Source organism: Gorilla gorilla, chromosome 9, assembly GCF_029281585.2.
Source record: "Gorilla gorilla gorilla isolate KB3781 chromosome 9, NHGRI_mGorGor1-v2.1_pri, whole genome shotgun sequence".
NCBI classification, from domain to species: Eukaryota; Metazoa; Chordata; class Mammalia; order Primates; family Hominidae; genus Gorilla; species Gorilla gorilla.
Window position 1 is genome coordinate 116,119,796 of NC_073233.2, and position 14,787 is coordinate 116,134,582.

General features: G+C 38.8%; 1 protein-coding gene across 4 annotated transcripts in view; it reads left to right on the forward strand.

Annotated features, from left to right (window-relative positions):
• Positions 1-14,787, forward strand: part of ATM (ATM serine/threonine kinase) — a 140,265-nt gene that overhangs the window by 6,889 nt on the left and 118,589 nt on the right. For all 4 annotated transcript variants that reach the window (XM_063693499.1, XM_031015936.3, XM_063693500.1 and 1 more), the window contains 2 exons: positions 5,844-6,008; positions 14,080-14,245. In XM_063693499.1, coding sequence (XP_063549569.1) covers positions 5,844-6,008; positions 14,080-14,245 — 331 coding nt within the window. The remainder of the gene's footprint in view (positions 1-5,843; positions 6,009-14,079; positions 14,246-14,787) is intronic.

The window sequence follows — 14,787 nt, forward strand, 5'->3', positions numbered from 1 at the left end:
ACTACAGAAGTGCATCACCATGCCAGGCTGATTTTTTTTTTTTAAGAGATGTTATTTCACTGTTCTGCCCAGGCTGATCTTGAACTCCTGGCCTCAAGCAGTCCTCCCCCTGCTCAGCCTCCCTAGTTATTGGTATTACAGATGTGAGCCACCATGCCCAGTGAAGGAATTAAAAATTACTGTTTTAACTACCCAGTCTTGGATGCCCTCTCTACATCCCTAGCCTTTAGGTAGAAGTGCAGTCTTCATGATTGAATATACTTTCAAGGCTTTCTTTTCCATCTTTGAATAGCATTAACAGTATTAAAAACTGGCCAGGCGCAGTGGCTCATTCCTGTAATCCCAGCACTTTGGGAGGCCAAGGCAGGCAGATCACCTGAGGTCAGGAGATCGAGACCAGCCTGACCAACATGGCAAAACCCCGTCTCTACTAAAAATACAAAAATTAATTGGGCATTGTGGCGCACGCTTGTAATTCCAGCTACTTGGGAGGCTGAGGCACTAGAATTGCTTGAACCCGGGAGGCAGAGGTTGTGCTGAGCTGAGATTACGCCACTACACTCCATCCTTGGCGACAGAGCGAGACTCAAAAAAAGAAAAGTATTAAAAACCTGTCTTTTGTTACTGCTTCTCCCTTCTGAGAGTATATCAAAAACTGCTATTTATGTTTTTAGTGTGACATCCTTAGAGATGTTTGAAAGTAGCCACCATATTTCCTAAGTCCTCATCTCTAAAGTTCATAATCTCACTTTCTTCTGCTCACGTGACCTAGGTTTTATGCCACTCTCCTCTGAATATTCTTCACTTTAATTGTCTGTCTTAAAGTGTGGGCCTCTACTTACAGGGAAGAGGCCAGAAAAACAAACAAAAAAGTGTGGGACTCATTTTTTTTAATACAGGCTCTTGCTCTGTAGCCCAGGCTGGAGTGCATGCAGTGGTGCGATCTTGGCTCACTGCAGCTTCTGCCTCCCGGGCTCAGGTGATCTTCCTGCCTCAGCCTCCCAAGTAGCTGGGACTATAGGCACGGGCCACCATGTCTGGCTAATTTTTGTATTTTTAATAGAGACAGGGTTTCACTGTGTTGGCCAGGCTAGTCTCAAACTCCTGACCTCAAGTGATTTTCCCGCCTTGGCCTCTTGAAATGCTGGGATTACAAGCGTGAGCCACTGCACCTGGCCAGGACTCAATCTTTTAGGTATATTCTGATTAGTACAGAGTGAAGCAATTCTTGCTTATCTTTCATTCTGTACTTTTACTGATTAATTCTAAGATCATGTGAGCTTCTTTGGCTGTCAGAACCAACACTTAACTGACATTGTACTTGCTATGATTTGAGGAAAAAAACAACCCCCAAAAATATTTTTTTCTCCTGATGAGCCACATAGTTCCCATCTTTAACTTGTACAATTAATATTGTGAAGAGTTGATTTTTTGGAACCAAAATGCAGGATCCTGGCAAGCTTTTGTAAGGAAATGGGCTTTACACATACTGAAAAGCTAGAGGCAGAAATGTGTGTTCAGGGACTCCTGGGCTCTTCACAGATAAGGATGTTGCTCTGTGATACCAAATCTTAATTAAGAATCAGGAGTGTGAGGCGCGGTTGCTCACACCTGTAATCCCAGCACTTTGGGAAGCTGAGGCGGGCAGATCACCTGAGGTCAGGAGTTCGAGACCAGCCTGGCCAATATAGCGAAACCCCATCTCTACGAAAAATACAAAAAATAGTGGGTGTGGTGGCGGGTGCCTGTAATCCCAGCTACTCGAGAAGCTGAGGCAGGAGAATTGCTTGAACCTGGAAGGTGGAGGTTGCAGTGAGCTGAGATTGTGCCATTGCACTCCAGCCTGGGCAACAAGAGTGAAACTCTGTCTCAAAAAAAAAAAAAAAAAAAAAAAAAAAGAATCAGGAAAGCCCCCAAATTGGTAAATATTTAGTAGAAGTATGCAGATTATTAGTGAATATTTCAGATTGGTGGTATGAGACTTGAGTCCAAAGAATAATGGTTTAGTCAATTTTCTACCTCCTCTGAGATGCCAATTTTGTGTGGATAGCTTCAACCCCTTGTCAGAGACTCCAGCAGAGACAAAGGAAAACTACACCAAAATATTCTGCACTCACTTTTGCTCTGTGTAGTAGCTTTGTATCCAGTAAAATATTTTATTTGCTAATAACGCTGGGATATAGTAGGTACTTACTGAAAGAGTGAATGAGAGAAAGATAACATGTCAATTTTGTAGCCCACCAGAAAAGTTTGCAATGTGTACAGTAGTTTTGCCTTGCAGTGAACAAACCTTTTAATTGCAACATTAACAATGGAGATTACATTTGAAAATGCATCAGCATGTTGGTTTATAAGAAAGAGTTGGTGAAATTATCAATGCTGGTCATTTAAGTAGTTGAAAATTTGTTTTTTTATTTACGGCTTCCTTTTCTTTCAAATTTGACTTTGTTACTTAAACCTTTTTAATATTGGGGCAAAACCAGGGAGTTACTATTCCCTCACCCCACTTCAGTTGTTTTTTTTGTTTGTTTTTTTTTTACGAAAAGATTGGAGGGTTGATGGAAATTTAACATATGTCTAAACTTTGCCAGTCTTGCTTAGCATTGGTATCCAAGGTATGATGAAAGAAATAGAGATTAGAAAAAAAGAAGTAAAAGGCAGCTGAGAAGAAACAGGTAAGCAAATATTGTTATTTCTCTCCTTTTTTTTTTTTTTTTTTTTTTTTTGAGGCAGAGTCTTGCTTTGTTGCCTAGGCTGGAGTGCAGTGGTGCAGTCTTGGCTCACTGCAGCCTCTTCCTCCTGGGCGCAAGCGATTCTCCTGTGTCAGCCTCTAGAGTAGCTGGGACTATAGGCACACGCCGCCAGGCCCGGATAATTTTTGTATTTTTAGTAGAGACGAGGGTTTTGCCATGTTGGCCAGGCTGGTCTCAAACTCCTGGCCTCAAGTGATCTGCCTGCCTCTGCCTTCCAATATGCTGGGATTATAGGTGTGAGCCACCACACCCACACACCCAGCCTACTGTTCATTTCTTTTCTTTTTTTTTTTTGAGACAGAGTTTTGCTCTTGTTGCTCAGGCTAGAGTGCAATGGCACCATCTTGGCTCACTGCAACCTCCGCCTCCCGGGCTCAAGCGATTCTCCCGCCTCAGCCTCCCCAAGTAGCTGGGATTACAGGCATGCCCCACCATGCCCAGCTAATTTTGTATTTTTAGTAGAGATGGGGTTTCACCACATGGGTCAGGCTTGTCTCGAACTCCTGACCTCAAGTGATCCACCTGCCTTGTCATCCCAAACTGCTGGGATTATAGGCGTGAGCCACTGTGCCCACCCTGTTCATTTCTTTATGTTAGCATTCGTCTGCTTTTGTACAAAGCTTAAATAGAGTCTAGATAGTGCAAAACTCAGCTGCGAAAAATGTTAAGTTCCATAAGATTCCTGAAAGTCTCTGTAAGTAGGCTGGGCACAGTGGCTCATGCCTTTAATCCTAGTACTTTGTGAGGCCAAGGCAGGCAGATTGCTTGAGCACAGGATTTTGAGACCAGCCTGGGTAACATGGTGAGACCTCGTCTCTACAAAAACACAAAAATTAGCCAGGTGTGATAGTGACCACCTGTAGTCCCAGCTACTTAGGAGGCTTAGGGAGGGAAGATTGCTTGAGCCCAGGGGGCAGTGGTTGCAGTGAGCCACGATCATGCTATTGCACTCCAGCCTGGGTGACAGAGTGAGATCCTGTGTCCAAAAAAAAAAAAAAAAAAAAAGTCTCTGCAGGCAACTTAGTTGTACTTTTAAGAAAGATTTAATCCCAGAAGTTTGAGACCAACCTGGGCAACATAGGGAGACCCCATCTTTACAAAAACTAAAAAAATTAGCTGAGTGTAGTGGTGCTTGCCTGTAGTCCTAGCTACCTGGGAGGCTGACATGGGTAGATGCCTTAAGTCCAGGAGGTCAAGGCTGCAGTGAGTCATGATGGGGCCACTGCACTCCAGCTTGGGTGACAGAGCGAGATACTCTGTCTCAAAAACAAGCAAAACTATGAAAAAAAAGTCAACATATTTCTTGAAATACTTCTCGTATTTGGTAGAGGAGGGAGATATATTGGGATAAGGGACATGGGAAGATAGGATTTTATTATAATATTAATTTCTGTAGTTACTCAACACAAATTAATTTTTATTGAGCATTTGCTATTAGGGCAGTCACTGGGCTTTTACGTCAGAATATAGAGATTAATTCCTTTCCTTAAGGATCTAATCATTCAATGGATGTTTTAGATTAGAAAAATGTTACAAGGACTATAAGAGAAATGCACAGGGTACTAGAAAAAAGGATCACATGGTTGTGCATTTCATAACTGGACAATGCCTAAAATTATGAAATGAGCCATAAGTGAAGATGATTTTGCAGTTATATCAGTGTATATTTATTTACCATAGCCTGTGAATATAACTAGTTTCATCATAGGAAAACCCTAATCCAGAATATATTCATATTTACATGAGTTGTGTTCTGCTCATAGTTATGGCAATAAATGTATTCAATTTTAAGATTGTCAGTATTGAAAAATGGCATTTCTGCTGTGATGTAAATATAATTTACTGAAAATGATAATTAAATTATTTTTAAATGTAATTTTGTTGCCTTCAAGAATATGTGTGTAGTCATGCCAAGTTTTCAGAATCTCTAATAAGTAAATAACTTGCTGTTAAAAATGACACAGGTACAGGGGTCAAGCACAGTGGCTCATACCTATAGTCTCAGCACTTTGGGAGGCCAAGACAGGAGAATCCCTTGAGCTCAGGAGTTCAAGACCAGCCTGGGGAACATTGTGAGAGATTCTGTCTCTATGAAAAATTTAAAAAATTAGCTGGGCATGGTGGCACAACATCTATAGTCCCAGTTACTCGGGAGGCTAAGGTGGGAGGATCCCTTGAGCCTGAGAGGTTGAGGCTGCTGTTGGGTGTGATCATGCCACTGCACACCAGCCTGGGTGATAGAGCGAGACCCTGTCTTAAAAAAAAAAAATTGCAACCTGAGGTATTTGTATGCCATAAATGCTATTATAGGACTTAGAACTAATTTTGCTTTCCAAGGTAAATATTCTCCTTGTAATCTTATGTTATTCTAATGAATTCATTCTTCATAAAGAGTGCCAAAAAACTTGGGATCATTTTTGGTCTAACACCAGAAATTGTGAATTATTAAGGTTATAATTGTTTAAGAATGATTGCTTTTCAAGATGAGCAGATCACTTGAGGTCAGGAGTTCAAGACCAGCCTGGCCAACATGGTGAAACCCTGTCTCTACTAAAAGTACAAAAATTAGCGGGCTGTGGTGGTGCACGCCTGTAGTCTCAGCTACTTGGAGGCTGAGGTGGGAGAATCACTTGAACTCAGGAGGTGGAGGCTGCAGTGTGCTGAGTTTGTGCCACTGCACTCCAGCCTGGGTGACAGACCAAGATTCCATCTCAAAAAAAAAAAAAAAAAAAGAATGATTGTTTTTGCTATATATTCCTATAAAAGAGGCGTTGGCAAACTTACCGTGTAAAGAGGCCAGATAGTAAATGTTCTTGACTTTATAGGCCATGTAGTCACCTCTGTCTTAATTACAAAAGCAGCCATAGACAATAAGTAAATGAATGGTTATGACTGTGTTCCAATAAAATGTTATTTGCAAAAAAAAAAAAAATGAATTTTGCTTGGGGCCATAATTTGCCAATTTCTTCTCTACAAAAGAAGTTTAGTTAATAGTAATTTCCCAAATGGAATTATTTAAATAGTTGCCATTCCAAGTGTCTTATTTTTGTTCAAATTTATGTTTTTCTTTATTTGTTTATTTTGAAATAGGAGCACCTAGGCTAAAATGTCAAGAACTCTTAAATTATATCATGGATACAGTGAAAGATTCATCTAATGGTGCTATTTACGGAGCTGATTGTAGCAACATACTACTCAAAGACATTCTTTCTGTGAGAAAATACTGGTGTGAAATATCTCAGCAACAGTGGTTAGGTATGTTTTGAAGGTTGTTGTTTGTGAATTTTTCCTCATGAAATGAAACTTCACCAAAGAAAGCACTCTGTCTATATCTGTCTATATCCCCCAAGTGACCTGACAGTTTAACAGTACTTTAGTAAAATTATATGGTTATCGAACTGACCCTTAATTTTTATTTATTATGTAGCTTCTGAATAAAGTCATGAATAATATATCAGGTGCCTGATATCAGAGCTGGAATTACAGTTGAAAAATACCATCTCCATCATCAAGGAGTTGACAGTGGCAGAAGAAAACCCAAGTAAACCAGAGTTCATAATGTGCTGTGATACAGACATATTTGGGTTCAGTACGTATACAAAACAATGACACCTAAACTCAACCATGATTTAAGTAGAAAGGGAGAAAACCAAGAGAGGGAAGTACCATAAAAGTGAAAGCAGGCAGGGTGCAGTGGCTCACGCCTGTAATCCTAGCACTTTGGGAGGCCAAGGCCGGTGGATTGCTTGAGCTCAGGAGTTCAAGACCAGCCTGGGCAACATGGTGAAACTCTGTCTTTACAAAAAATATCGGAGGTAATGGCTCTTGCTTGTAGTCCCAGTTACTTGGGAGGCTGAGGCGGGAGGATCACCTGAGCCCTGGAGGTTAAGGCTGCAGTGAGCTGTGATCACACTGCACTCCGGCCTCCGTGACAGAGTGAGACCCTGTTTCCATTTAAAAAAAAAAAAAGTGAAAGCAAGAGAGTTTAAAGTTCAAAGGGGCGTGGCCAACATTTTAAGTGTTGTAGAAAGGATAAGACACAAAAGTATCCATTGGATGAGGCAGTTAGCATGCTACTTCTAAGGTAATGGAAATCAAATATATTAGAATAGAATGCATTAGAAGACAATGTACAGAACCCAGTGATTCACTAGATGTGTAGAGTGTGTGCTAGGGAGGAATCTGGTGTTGTTGCCTGTTTATAGCTGGGAGGTACTGAGAGACCACAAAGGAAGGAAGTTATGGTCAGAGATTGAAATACTTCAGTTTGTTGGTTTCAAAGATGGAGCATTTCTGGGTTTGAGAATAAGTGAAAGTAGGATTTGACATTAACAAGATGATTTTAAGTCAGATGTCAAAGTCTTCTAATACACAAACTCTAAAAGTTTAGAAGCTTTTTTTTTTTTCATGGAAAGTATTTAAGCTAAATTTTGCTAGCTAAATTAAAAGACATTTGTCCATATTCTTTATTGCCATTTTATTATTTCAAAATGAGATACATGTGAACCACAAAACTACTACCTAATCAGTACCCTCACTCCTGCATTACACTCTACTGTTCCCCTGAGAATAAATGCCTTATCAGCTGTTGTACTAATTTCTTAGGAGTCATTTGTAGCCTTTACGTTACTCTGAACACAAGATAGGCTGTGTCTGTAACAGGGCCCTCAACAAGCCTAGAGACAGCCTTTGGGAATAGGCTGGTGATATCTAGATTACTCAGCCAGATCTTTCCCCAGTATGGCTGGTCATATTTAGGTCATTTTACATTATCACTTACAACCATGGCTGTCACTGAAACAAAGGCAGTCTTTCCCCTAGTCTCCTTACTATATTCTGTCATCTAGTTTGTTGTCTGAAACCCCCTTTTTATTTTTAAACTAACTACTCTTACTTCTTTCTTTTTCTTTTTTCTTTTTTTTTAAGCTAACCTTTGCCACTTCTTCCCAGATGTTACTTCTTATAATTAGCTTTTTTGTCAAAGTATTTTTTTACTTAGCTTCCTTTTAAAACTTGCTTAGATGAGGACTCTGTGGAAGAAGCGAAGTCTGTGCTCAAAATATATATTTGGTACAGGTGGTGATTGAAGCCATGACTATGGATGAGATTTGTATATAGAGTTTAGTGTGAGATGAGAATGGCCTAAGATTGAGTCAGCATTTCCATATAAATTTTGGAATCAGCTTACTGATTTCTACAAAAGATCTTGCTGGGATTTTGATACTAATTGCACTGAATCTGTTGAACAATTTGAGAAGAATAGAAATCTTAACAGTGTGGAGTTTTCCAATCCATGAACACTGTATATCTCTCCATTTACTTAGGTTTTTTTTTGCTTGTTTGTTTGTTTTTTTGAGACAGAGTCTCCCTCTGTTGCCCAGGCTGGAGTGCAGTGGCACGATCTCACCTCACTGCAACCTCCACCTCCTAGGTTCAAGCGATTCTCCTGCCTCAGCCTCCTGAGTAGCTGGGATTACAGGCATGTGCCACCACACCCAGCTAATTTTTGTATTTTTAGTAGAGACAGGGTTTCCTCATGTTGGCCAGGCTGGTCTCGAATTCCTGACCTCAGGTGATCCACCTGCCTCAGCCTCCCAAAGTGCTGGGTTTATAGAGTTGAGCCACTGCGTCTGGCCACTTGTCTTTTTTGATTTCTTTCATTAGTGTTTTATAATTGTCAGCATATAGATTTTTTGTTGTAAATTGACAATTTTTTTTCTTTAATTTTATATATTAAAAAAAAATAGAGACAGGATCTCACTGTGTTGCCTAGGCTGGTCTCAAACTCCTGGGCTCAAGTGATCCCGTTCCCTTGACCTCCCAAAGTGTTGGGATTATAGGCATGAGCCACCATGCCCAGCTGCAAATTGACATTTATTTATAATTGTATAAACATAAAGATTTTGTATATGTTTTGTTAGATTTATACTGCAGTAGTTTGTAATTGCATTGTTTTTAACATTTTGATTTTCAGATTGTTCAATGCACAAAAATTATACAGAAGTCCAGTTAATTTTTGTATAGTGACCTTGTATTTTGGGACCTTGCTAAAATCACTTATTAAATCTAGTAGCTTTCTTTGAATGTTCTTTTGGATTTTCTTTGTAGACAAACATGTCTTCTGTAAGCAGTAATTTTTTTTTCTTTCTTTCTGAGCCATGTGGCTTTTATTTTATTTTTGTGCTTTATTACATTGGCTAGGGCCTCCAGTGTGATTTATTGTGGTAAAATATATATAACATTTATAATTTTAACTATTTTTTAAGTGTACAGTTGTGTAGTATTAAGTGCATTCATATTGCTTTGTTATCATCTCCACCATCCATCTCCAGAACTTTTTTTTCTATACTCAGTAAAAAATAATTTACCATTTTCCCCTCCCCTATCCCCTGGCGGCTACCATTCTACTTTCTCTCTCTATGAATTTGGCTATTTTGGGTACTTCATTTTTATGGATTGAATATTGTGTCCCACCAATTATGTTGAAATCTAATTCCCAAAGGGATGGTATTTGGAGGTGTGGGATTTAGGAGGTAATTAGGTCCTGTGGGTCCAGCCTTCATGGATGGGATTAATGCCCTTATGAAAAGAGGCCAGAGAGCTAACTTGCTGTCTTTCTGCCACGTGAAGATACAGTTCAAAGTCAGTAGTCTGCAGCCCCAAAGAGGGCCCTCACCAGAAACCCACAATGCTGGCACTTGATCTGCTTTCAGCCTCCAAAATTGAGAGAAATAAATTTCTGTGGTTTCTAAGACACCTAACCTATAATAGTTTGTTATAGCAGCCTGAAGTAGAGGACTCCTGTAAGTATTTGTCCTTTTGCAACCTGCTTATTACACTTACCAAAATGTCTTTGAGGCTCATCAGTGTTACAGCTTTTGTCAGAATTTCGCTCTTATTAAAAACTGAACACTATTCTGTTCTGTGTATATGCCACATTTTGTTCATTCATTCGTCCATTGGTGGGCATGGGTTGTTTCTACCTTCTGATTATTGTGAATAATGCTGCCATGAACATGAGTTTCCTGCTTTCAGTCTTTTGATTATATACCCAGAAGTAGAATTGCTAGATCTTGTGGTAATTCTATATTTAATTTTTTAAGGAACCAACATCCTGTTTTACACAGGAGCTACACCATTTTACATTCTCACCAGCAGCACACAAGGGTTCCAGTTTCTCTACATTCTCACTAGCACAACTAATAGAAAATGAGGATTCCTCTTCTAGGCCTTGAAAGTGCTGCATAATTTTGCTTCTTCCTACCTGTCTAACTTAACTAAAGCGCTTCTAATTTCTGTGCTCAAGCTACACTGTCAATTATTTAGTTTCTCAAACCTAGTGGTTTCCATTTTTTTAAATTGACTTTTATCTTTTAGAGGAATTTTAAATTTACAGCACAACGGAGTGGAAAGTCCACTGGACACACACAGCATGCCCTACTGTCAACATCTTGCACCAGTGGTACATTTGTTACCATCAGTAAACCTATGCTGGGACACATCATTATTATCCAGAGTCCAAGGTTCACTTTTGGTGGTACATATGCTATGGATTTTGACAAGTGTTTTGACATTTTTAAAGATCTTTTTCTGTATCTAATGAGATGGTCATATTTTTTTTTCCTCTGGGAGAGAATGGTAACAATTTTTCACTATTACAGAATCATACAGAATAGTTTCACTGTCAGAAAAATCCTCTGTGCTTCACCTTTTCATCTCTTCCTTCTTGTAAACTGTGGGAACCATGGATCTTTTTGCTATCTCCATGGTTTAGCCTTTTCCAGCATGTCATATACAGTCGTGCGTCTCTTAACAATGTGGATATGTTCTGAGAAATACATCATTAGGCAATTTCTTTGTTGCGTGAACATCATAGGGTGTATTTATACAAACTTAGATGACACTACGCACCTAAGCTATATGGTATTACTGCTTCTGTACTACAAACCTGTGCAGCATGTTACTATACTGAATACTGTAGGCAGCTGTAACACAATGGCAAGTATTTGTGTCTCTAAACATAGATAAACATAGAGAAGGTACAATAAAAGTATGGTATAAAGGATAAAACATGGTACACCTGTCTAGGGCACTTACCATGAATGGAGCTTGCAGGACTGGAAGTTGCTCTGGGTATGTAAATGTGTGGTAATGTAAAGGCCTGGGATACTATATACTACTGTAGAATTTGTAAACACTTATTCTGTACCAAATTTAAAAATTTATGTTTTTCTTTCTTCAATACTAAAGTAACATTACCTACTATAACTTTTTTACTTTATAAACTTTAAAAATTTTTAAACTTTTTGACTCTTTTGTAATAACACTTAGCTTAAAATACAAATGCATTGTACAGCTGTACAAAAATATTTTTTCCTTATATACTTACAGATGTTTTTTCTTTTGTTCTATAAGCTTTTTAAATGAAATTATTATTACTCTATTTTTTCCTTTAAACTTTTTGGTTGAAAACAAAGACACAAACACACACATGAGCTTAGGCCTACATAAGGTCAGGATCATCAGTATCACTGTCTTCTGTCCCTGCATCTTGTCCCCCTGGGAGATCTTCAGGGACATGCACAGAGCTTTCATCTCCTATGATAATGGTGCTTTATTCTGAAATACCTCCTAAAGGACCTACCTGAGACTGTTTTACTGTTTTGTTTTGTTTTGTTTTTTAAGAAGAAGAAGGAGGAATATAGTATAAAATGGTGACAAAAAGCATAGTAGAGTAAGTACATAAACCTAACATTTTACCAGTAACTTAGTCATTTATTAACATTATCAAGGTTTATGTACTATACATGATTGTATGTATTATACTTTTATATGACTGGCAGTGCAGTGGGTTTTTTTTACACAAGTATCACCACAAATGCTTGTGAGTAATTTCTTGTGCTATGACATCACTAAGTATTTAAATAGGAATTTTTCAGTTCTGATACAATCTTATGGTACCACCTTTTCATATTGCCATTTGTCATTGAATAGAATGTTGTTATGTAGTATGTGACTGTGGTTGGAATCATAACAGTATGTATCATTTTCAGATTGCCTTCTTTCATTTAGTAATATGCATTTAAGGTTCCTCCATGTCTTTCTGTTTCTTTTTCTTTCTTTCTTTTTTTTTTTTGAGATAGGGCCTCACTCTGTCACCCAGGCTGGAGTGTGGTGGTGAGATCATGGCTCTCTGCAGCTTCGACCTCCTGAGCTCAAATGATCCTCCCACCCACTTCCAAGTAGCGGTGACCACAGACACAAGCCATCACACCCTGCTAATTTTTCATTTTTAGTAGAGATAAGGTCTTATTATGTTGCTCATGCCAGCAACTTGAACTCAGCCTCCCAAAGTGTTGGGATTACAGGTGTGAACCACCGTTCTCAGCTCCTCCATGTCTTTTTATGGCTTGATAGGCTGAAGTGGGAGGATCACTTGAGCCCAGGAGTCCAAATCCAGCCTGGGCAGTGTAGTGAGACTTCCGTCTCTTAAAAAAAAAAAAAAAAAAAAAAGAGAACCAAAGTTACTGATACTAGAAATGAAATGAGATCTAATTGCAGATCCTATAGATATTAAAAGGATAATAAGGAAACAGTATGAACATCTCTTAATTTAAATGGGCCAGTTCCTCAAAACCATACATTATCAAAAGTCATCCAATATAAAATAGATAATTTGACTAGTCCCGTAACTATTAGGAGAATAAATTGAATCCATAATTTAAAGCCTTTCATAAGACAAATTGGGAACAAGATAAGGATGTGCACTCTCACCACTCCTTTTCAACATTATATTGGAGGTTCTAGCCAGGGTAGTTAGACAAGAAAAATAAAAGGCATACAGATTGGAAAGGAAGAAATAACACTCCCCTTTTGTAGATGACATGATTGTCTATATATAAAGTCCCAATATACACAAGTATAACATTGTGTAATAATGTTATTTGGGGACTGGGCACAGTGGATTTCACCTGTAATCTCAGCACTTTCGGAGGCTGAGGCAGGTGGATCATCTAAGGTCAGATGATGGCTTCCTCTAAAACAGGACAGATTTACTTGTAGCCTATTGATTATAAAAAGCTTGAGGTTTCTCTGTTATAACTCAGTCCACTGTTTTTGCAGTGTCAAGTGTCCCATTTCACCTTGCCTTTGGTACTGGGGAACTGATGCAAAAATGAAGGTAGTCTGGCTACCATCATTGCTGGGAGAAATAAACTGTCATTTTTCTCTTATCAGGAATCTCAGGTCTCCTGCTAGCACCCAGGAAACTGTCATGCTAATTTGTTAGGTTACAAGTAGATAAAATCTCAGCCAGGCACAGTGGCTCATGCGTGTAATCCTGGCAGTTTGGGAGGCCAAAGCAGGTGGATCACTTGAGCCCAGGAGTTCAAGACGAGCCTGGGCAACATGGTGAAATCCTGTCTCTACCTAAAATACAAATCAGTTGGGTGTGGTGGTGTGGGCCTCTAGATCCAGCTACTTGGGAGGCTAAGGTGGGAGGATTACCTGAGTCTGCGGAGATTGAAGCTACAGTGAGCCGTGATCTTACCACCACACGCCAGTTTGGGTGACAGAGTAAGACTCTACCTCAAATAAATAAGAAACAAACCAAGCAGAGTAAAATTTCATACCCTTCATAGGTCTCAACACATTTTCTGCATATTATTAATCAAACAGTATTATTATTTTAAAAAACTGTGGAGGCCAGGCCCAGTGGCTCATGCCCATAATCCCAGCACTTAGGGAGACCAAGGTGGGTAGATCACTTGAGGCCAGGAGTTTGAGACCAGCCTGACCAACACGGTGAGACCCCATCTTTACTAACAATAGAAAAATTAGCCAGGCATGGTTTTGTGCGCCTGTGGTCCCAGCTACTTGGGAGACTGAGGCATGAGAATCGCTTGAACCCAGGAGGCAGAGGTTGCAGTGAGCCAAGATTGCACCATTGCACTCCAGCCTGGACGACAGAGCAAGATTCTGTCTCAAAAAACAGAAGAAAGAAAAACCCATGGAGCATGTACTGTAAGTGCTTTCTTAGGCCTAGATGATGGAACAGAGGCTTAGAGAAGTTAAGTAATGTTTCTGCGACCTGGCTCTTAAACTGGTGCTCTCACAGCAGTTTATAGTTGTTCCTGTCTTAAAGGCATTTTATATAAGATAAAATTAAATACTGATGGAGTACTTTTACTATGTTAAAAATAAATTAGTGCAGTTTTAAAATCCTTTTTCTGTGTGGGATTATGGAATATTTAAGTTAAATTGTAACATTTAATACATTTTGATTTTTTAAAAATCATGACTAATAATTTTTTTTTTTTTTTTTAAGAATTGTTCTCTGTGTACTTCAGGCTCTATCTGAAACCTTCACAAGATGTTCATAGAGTTTTAGTGGCTAGAATAATTCATGCTGTTACCAAAGGATGCTGTTCTCAGACTGACGGATTAAATTCCAAATTTTTGGACTTTTTTTCCAAGGCTATTCAGTGTGCAAGGTAATCTAATCTCTTTTTCTTTTGTTTTGTATTGAAATACTTTTGATCTTGCAAGACCATGTTTTAGACTCAGTAACTAAAAATTCTACCTTTAAATAAAACATTGATCCATCATAACAGAGCTAGTGGATTCCTAAAGAGACAACCAAGTCCAACACTTTCTGAATATCCAATATGCAGAACACTACATGAAGTTTTCAAGGGGGAGATGTGTCTTGCTGATGTTCTGTTGACCAGGAAAGTTAAATGTCCTCTAAGCCATTGCATTTCCCCCATTTTGAGGATGGTTTTAATATACTGAGAATAAAATAAAATAGGAAAATATTTTGGAAGTATTACTGTTGTACATTAGTATGGCAGTACTCAATGTATAATGTGAAACATTTTATAAATGGTGTTACAAATCAGTTTTGTTTATTTTTAGACAATGTTTTAGCAGGAGGGAGAGCTAACAGAAGTGGTCTCTTAACACCAAATAAGAACTAATTTTTTGTCAGCGTGAAGTAATGCTGTGATTTTTTTTTTAATGAATAGTTTTGAAA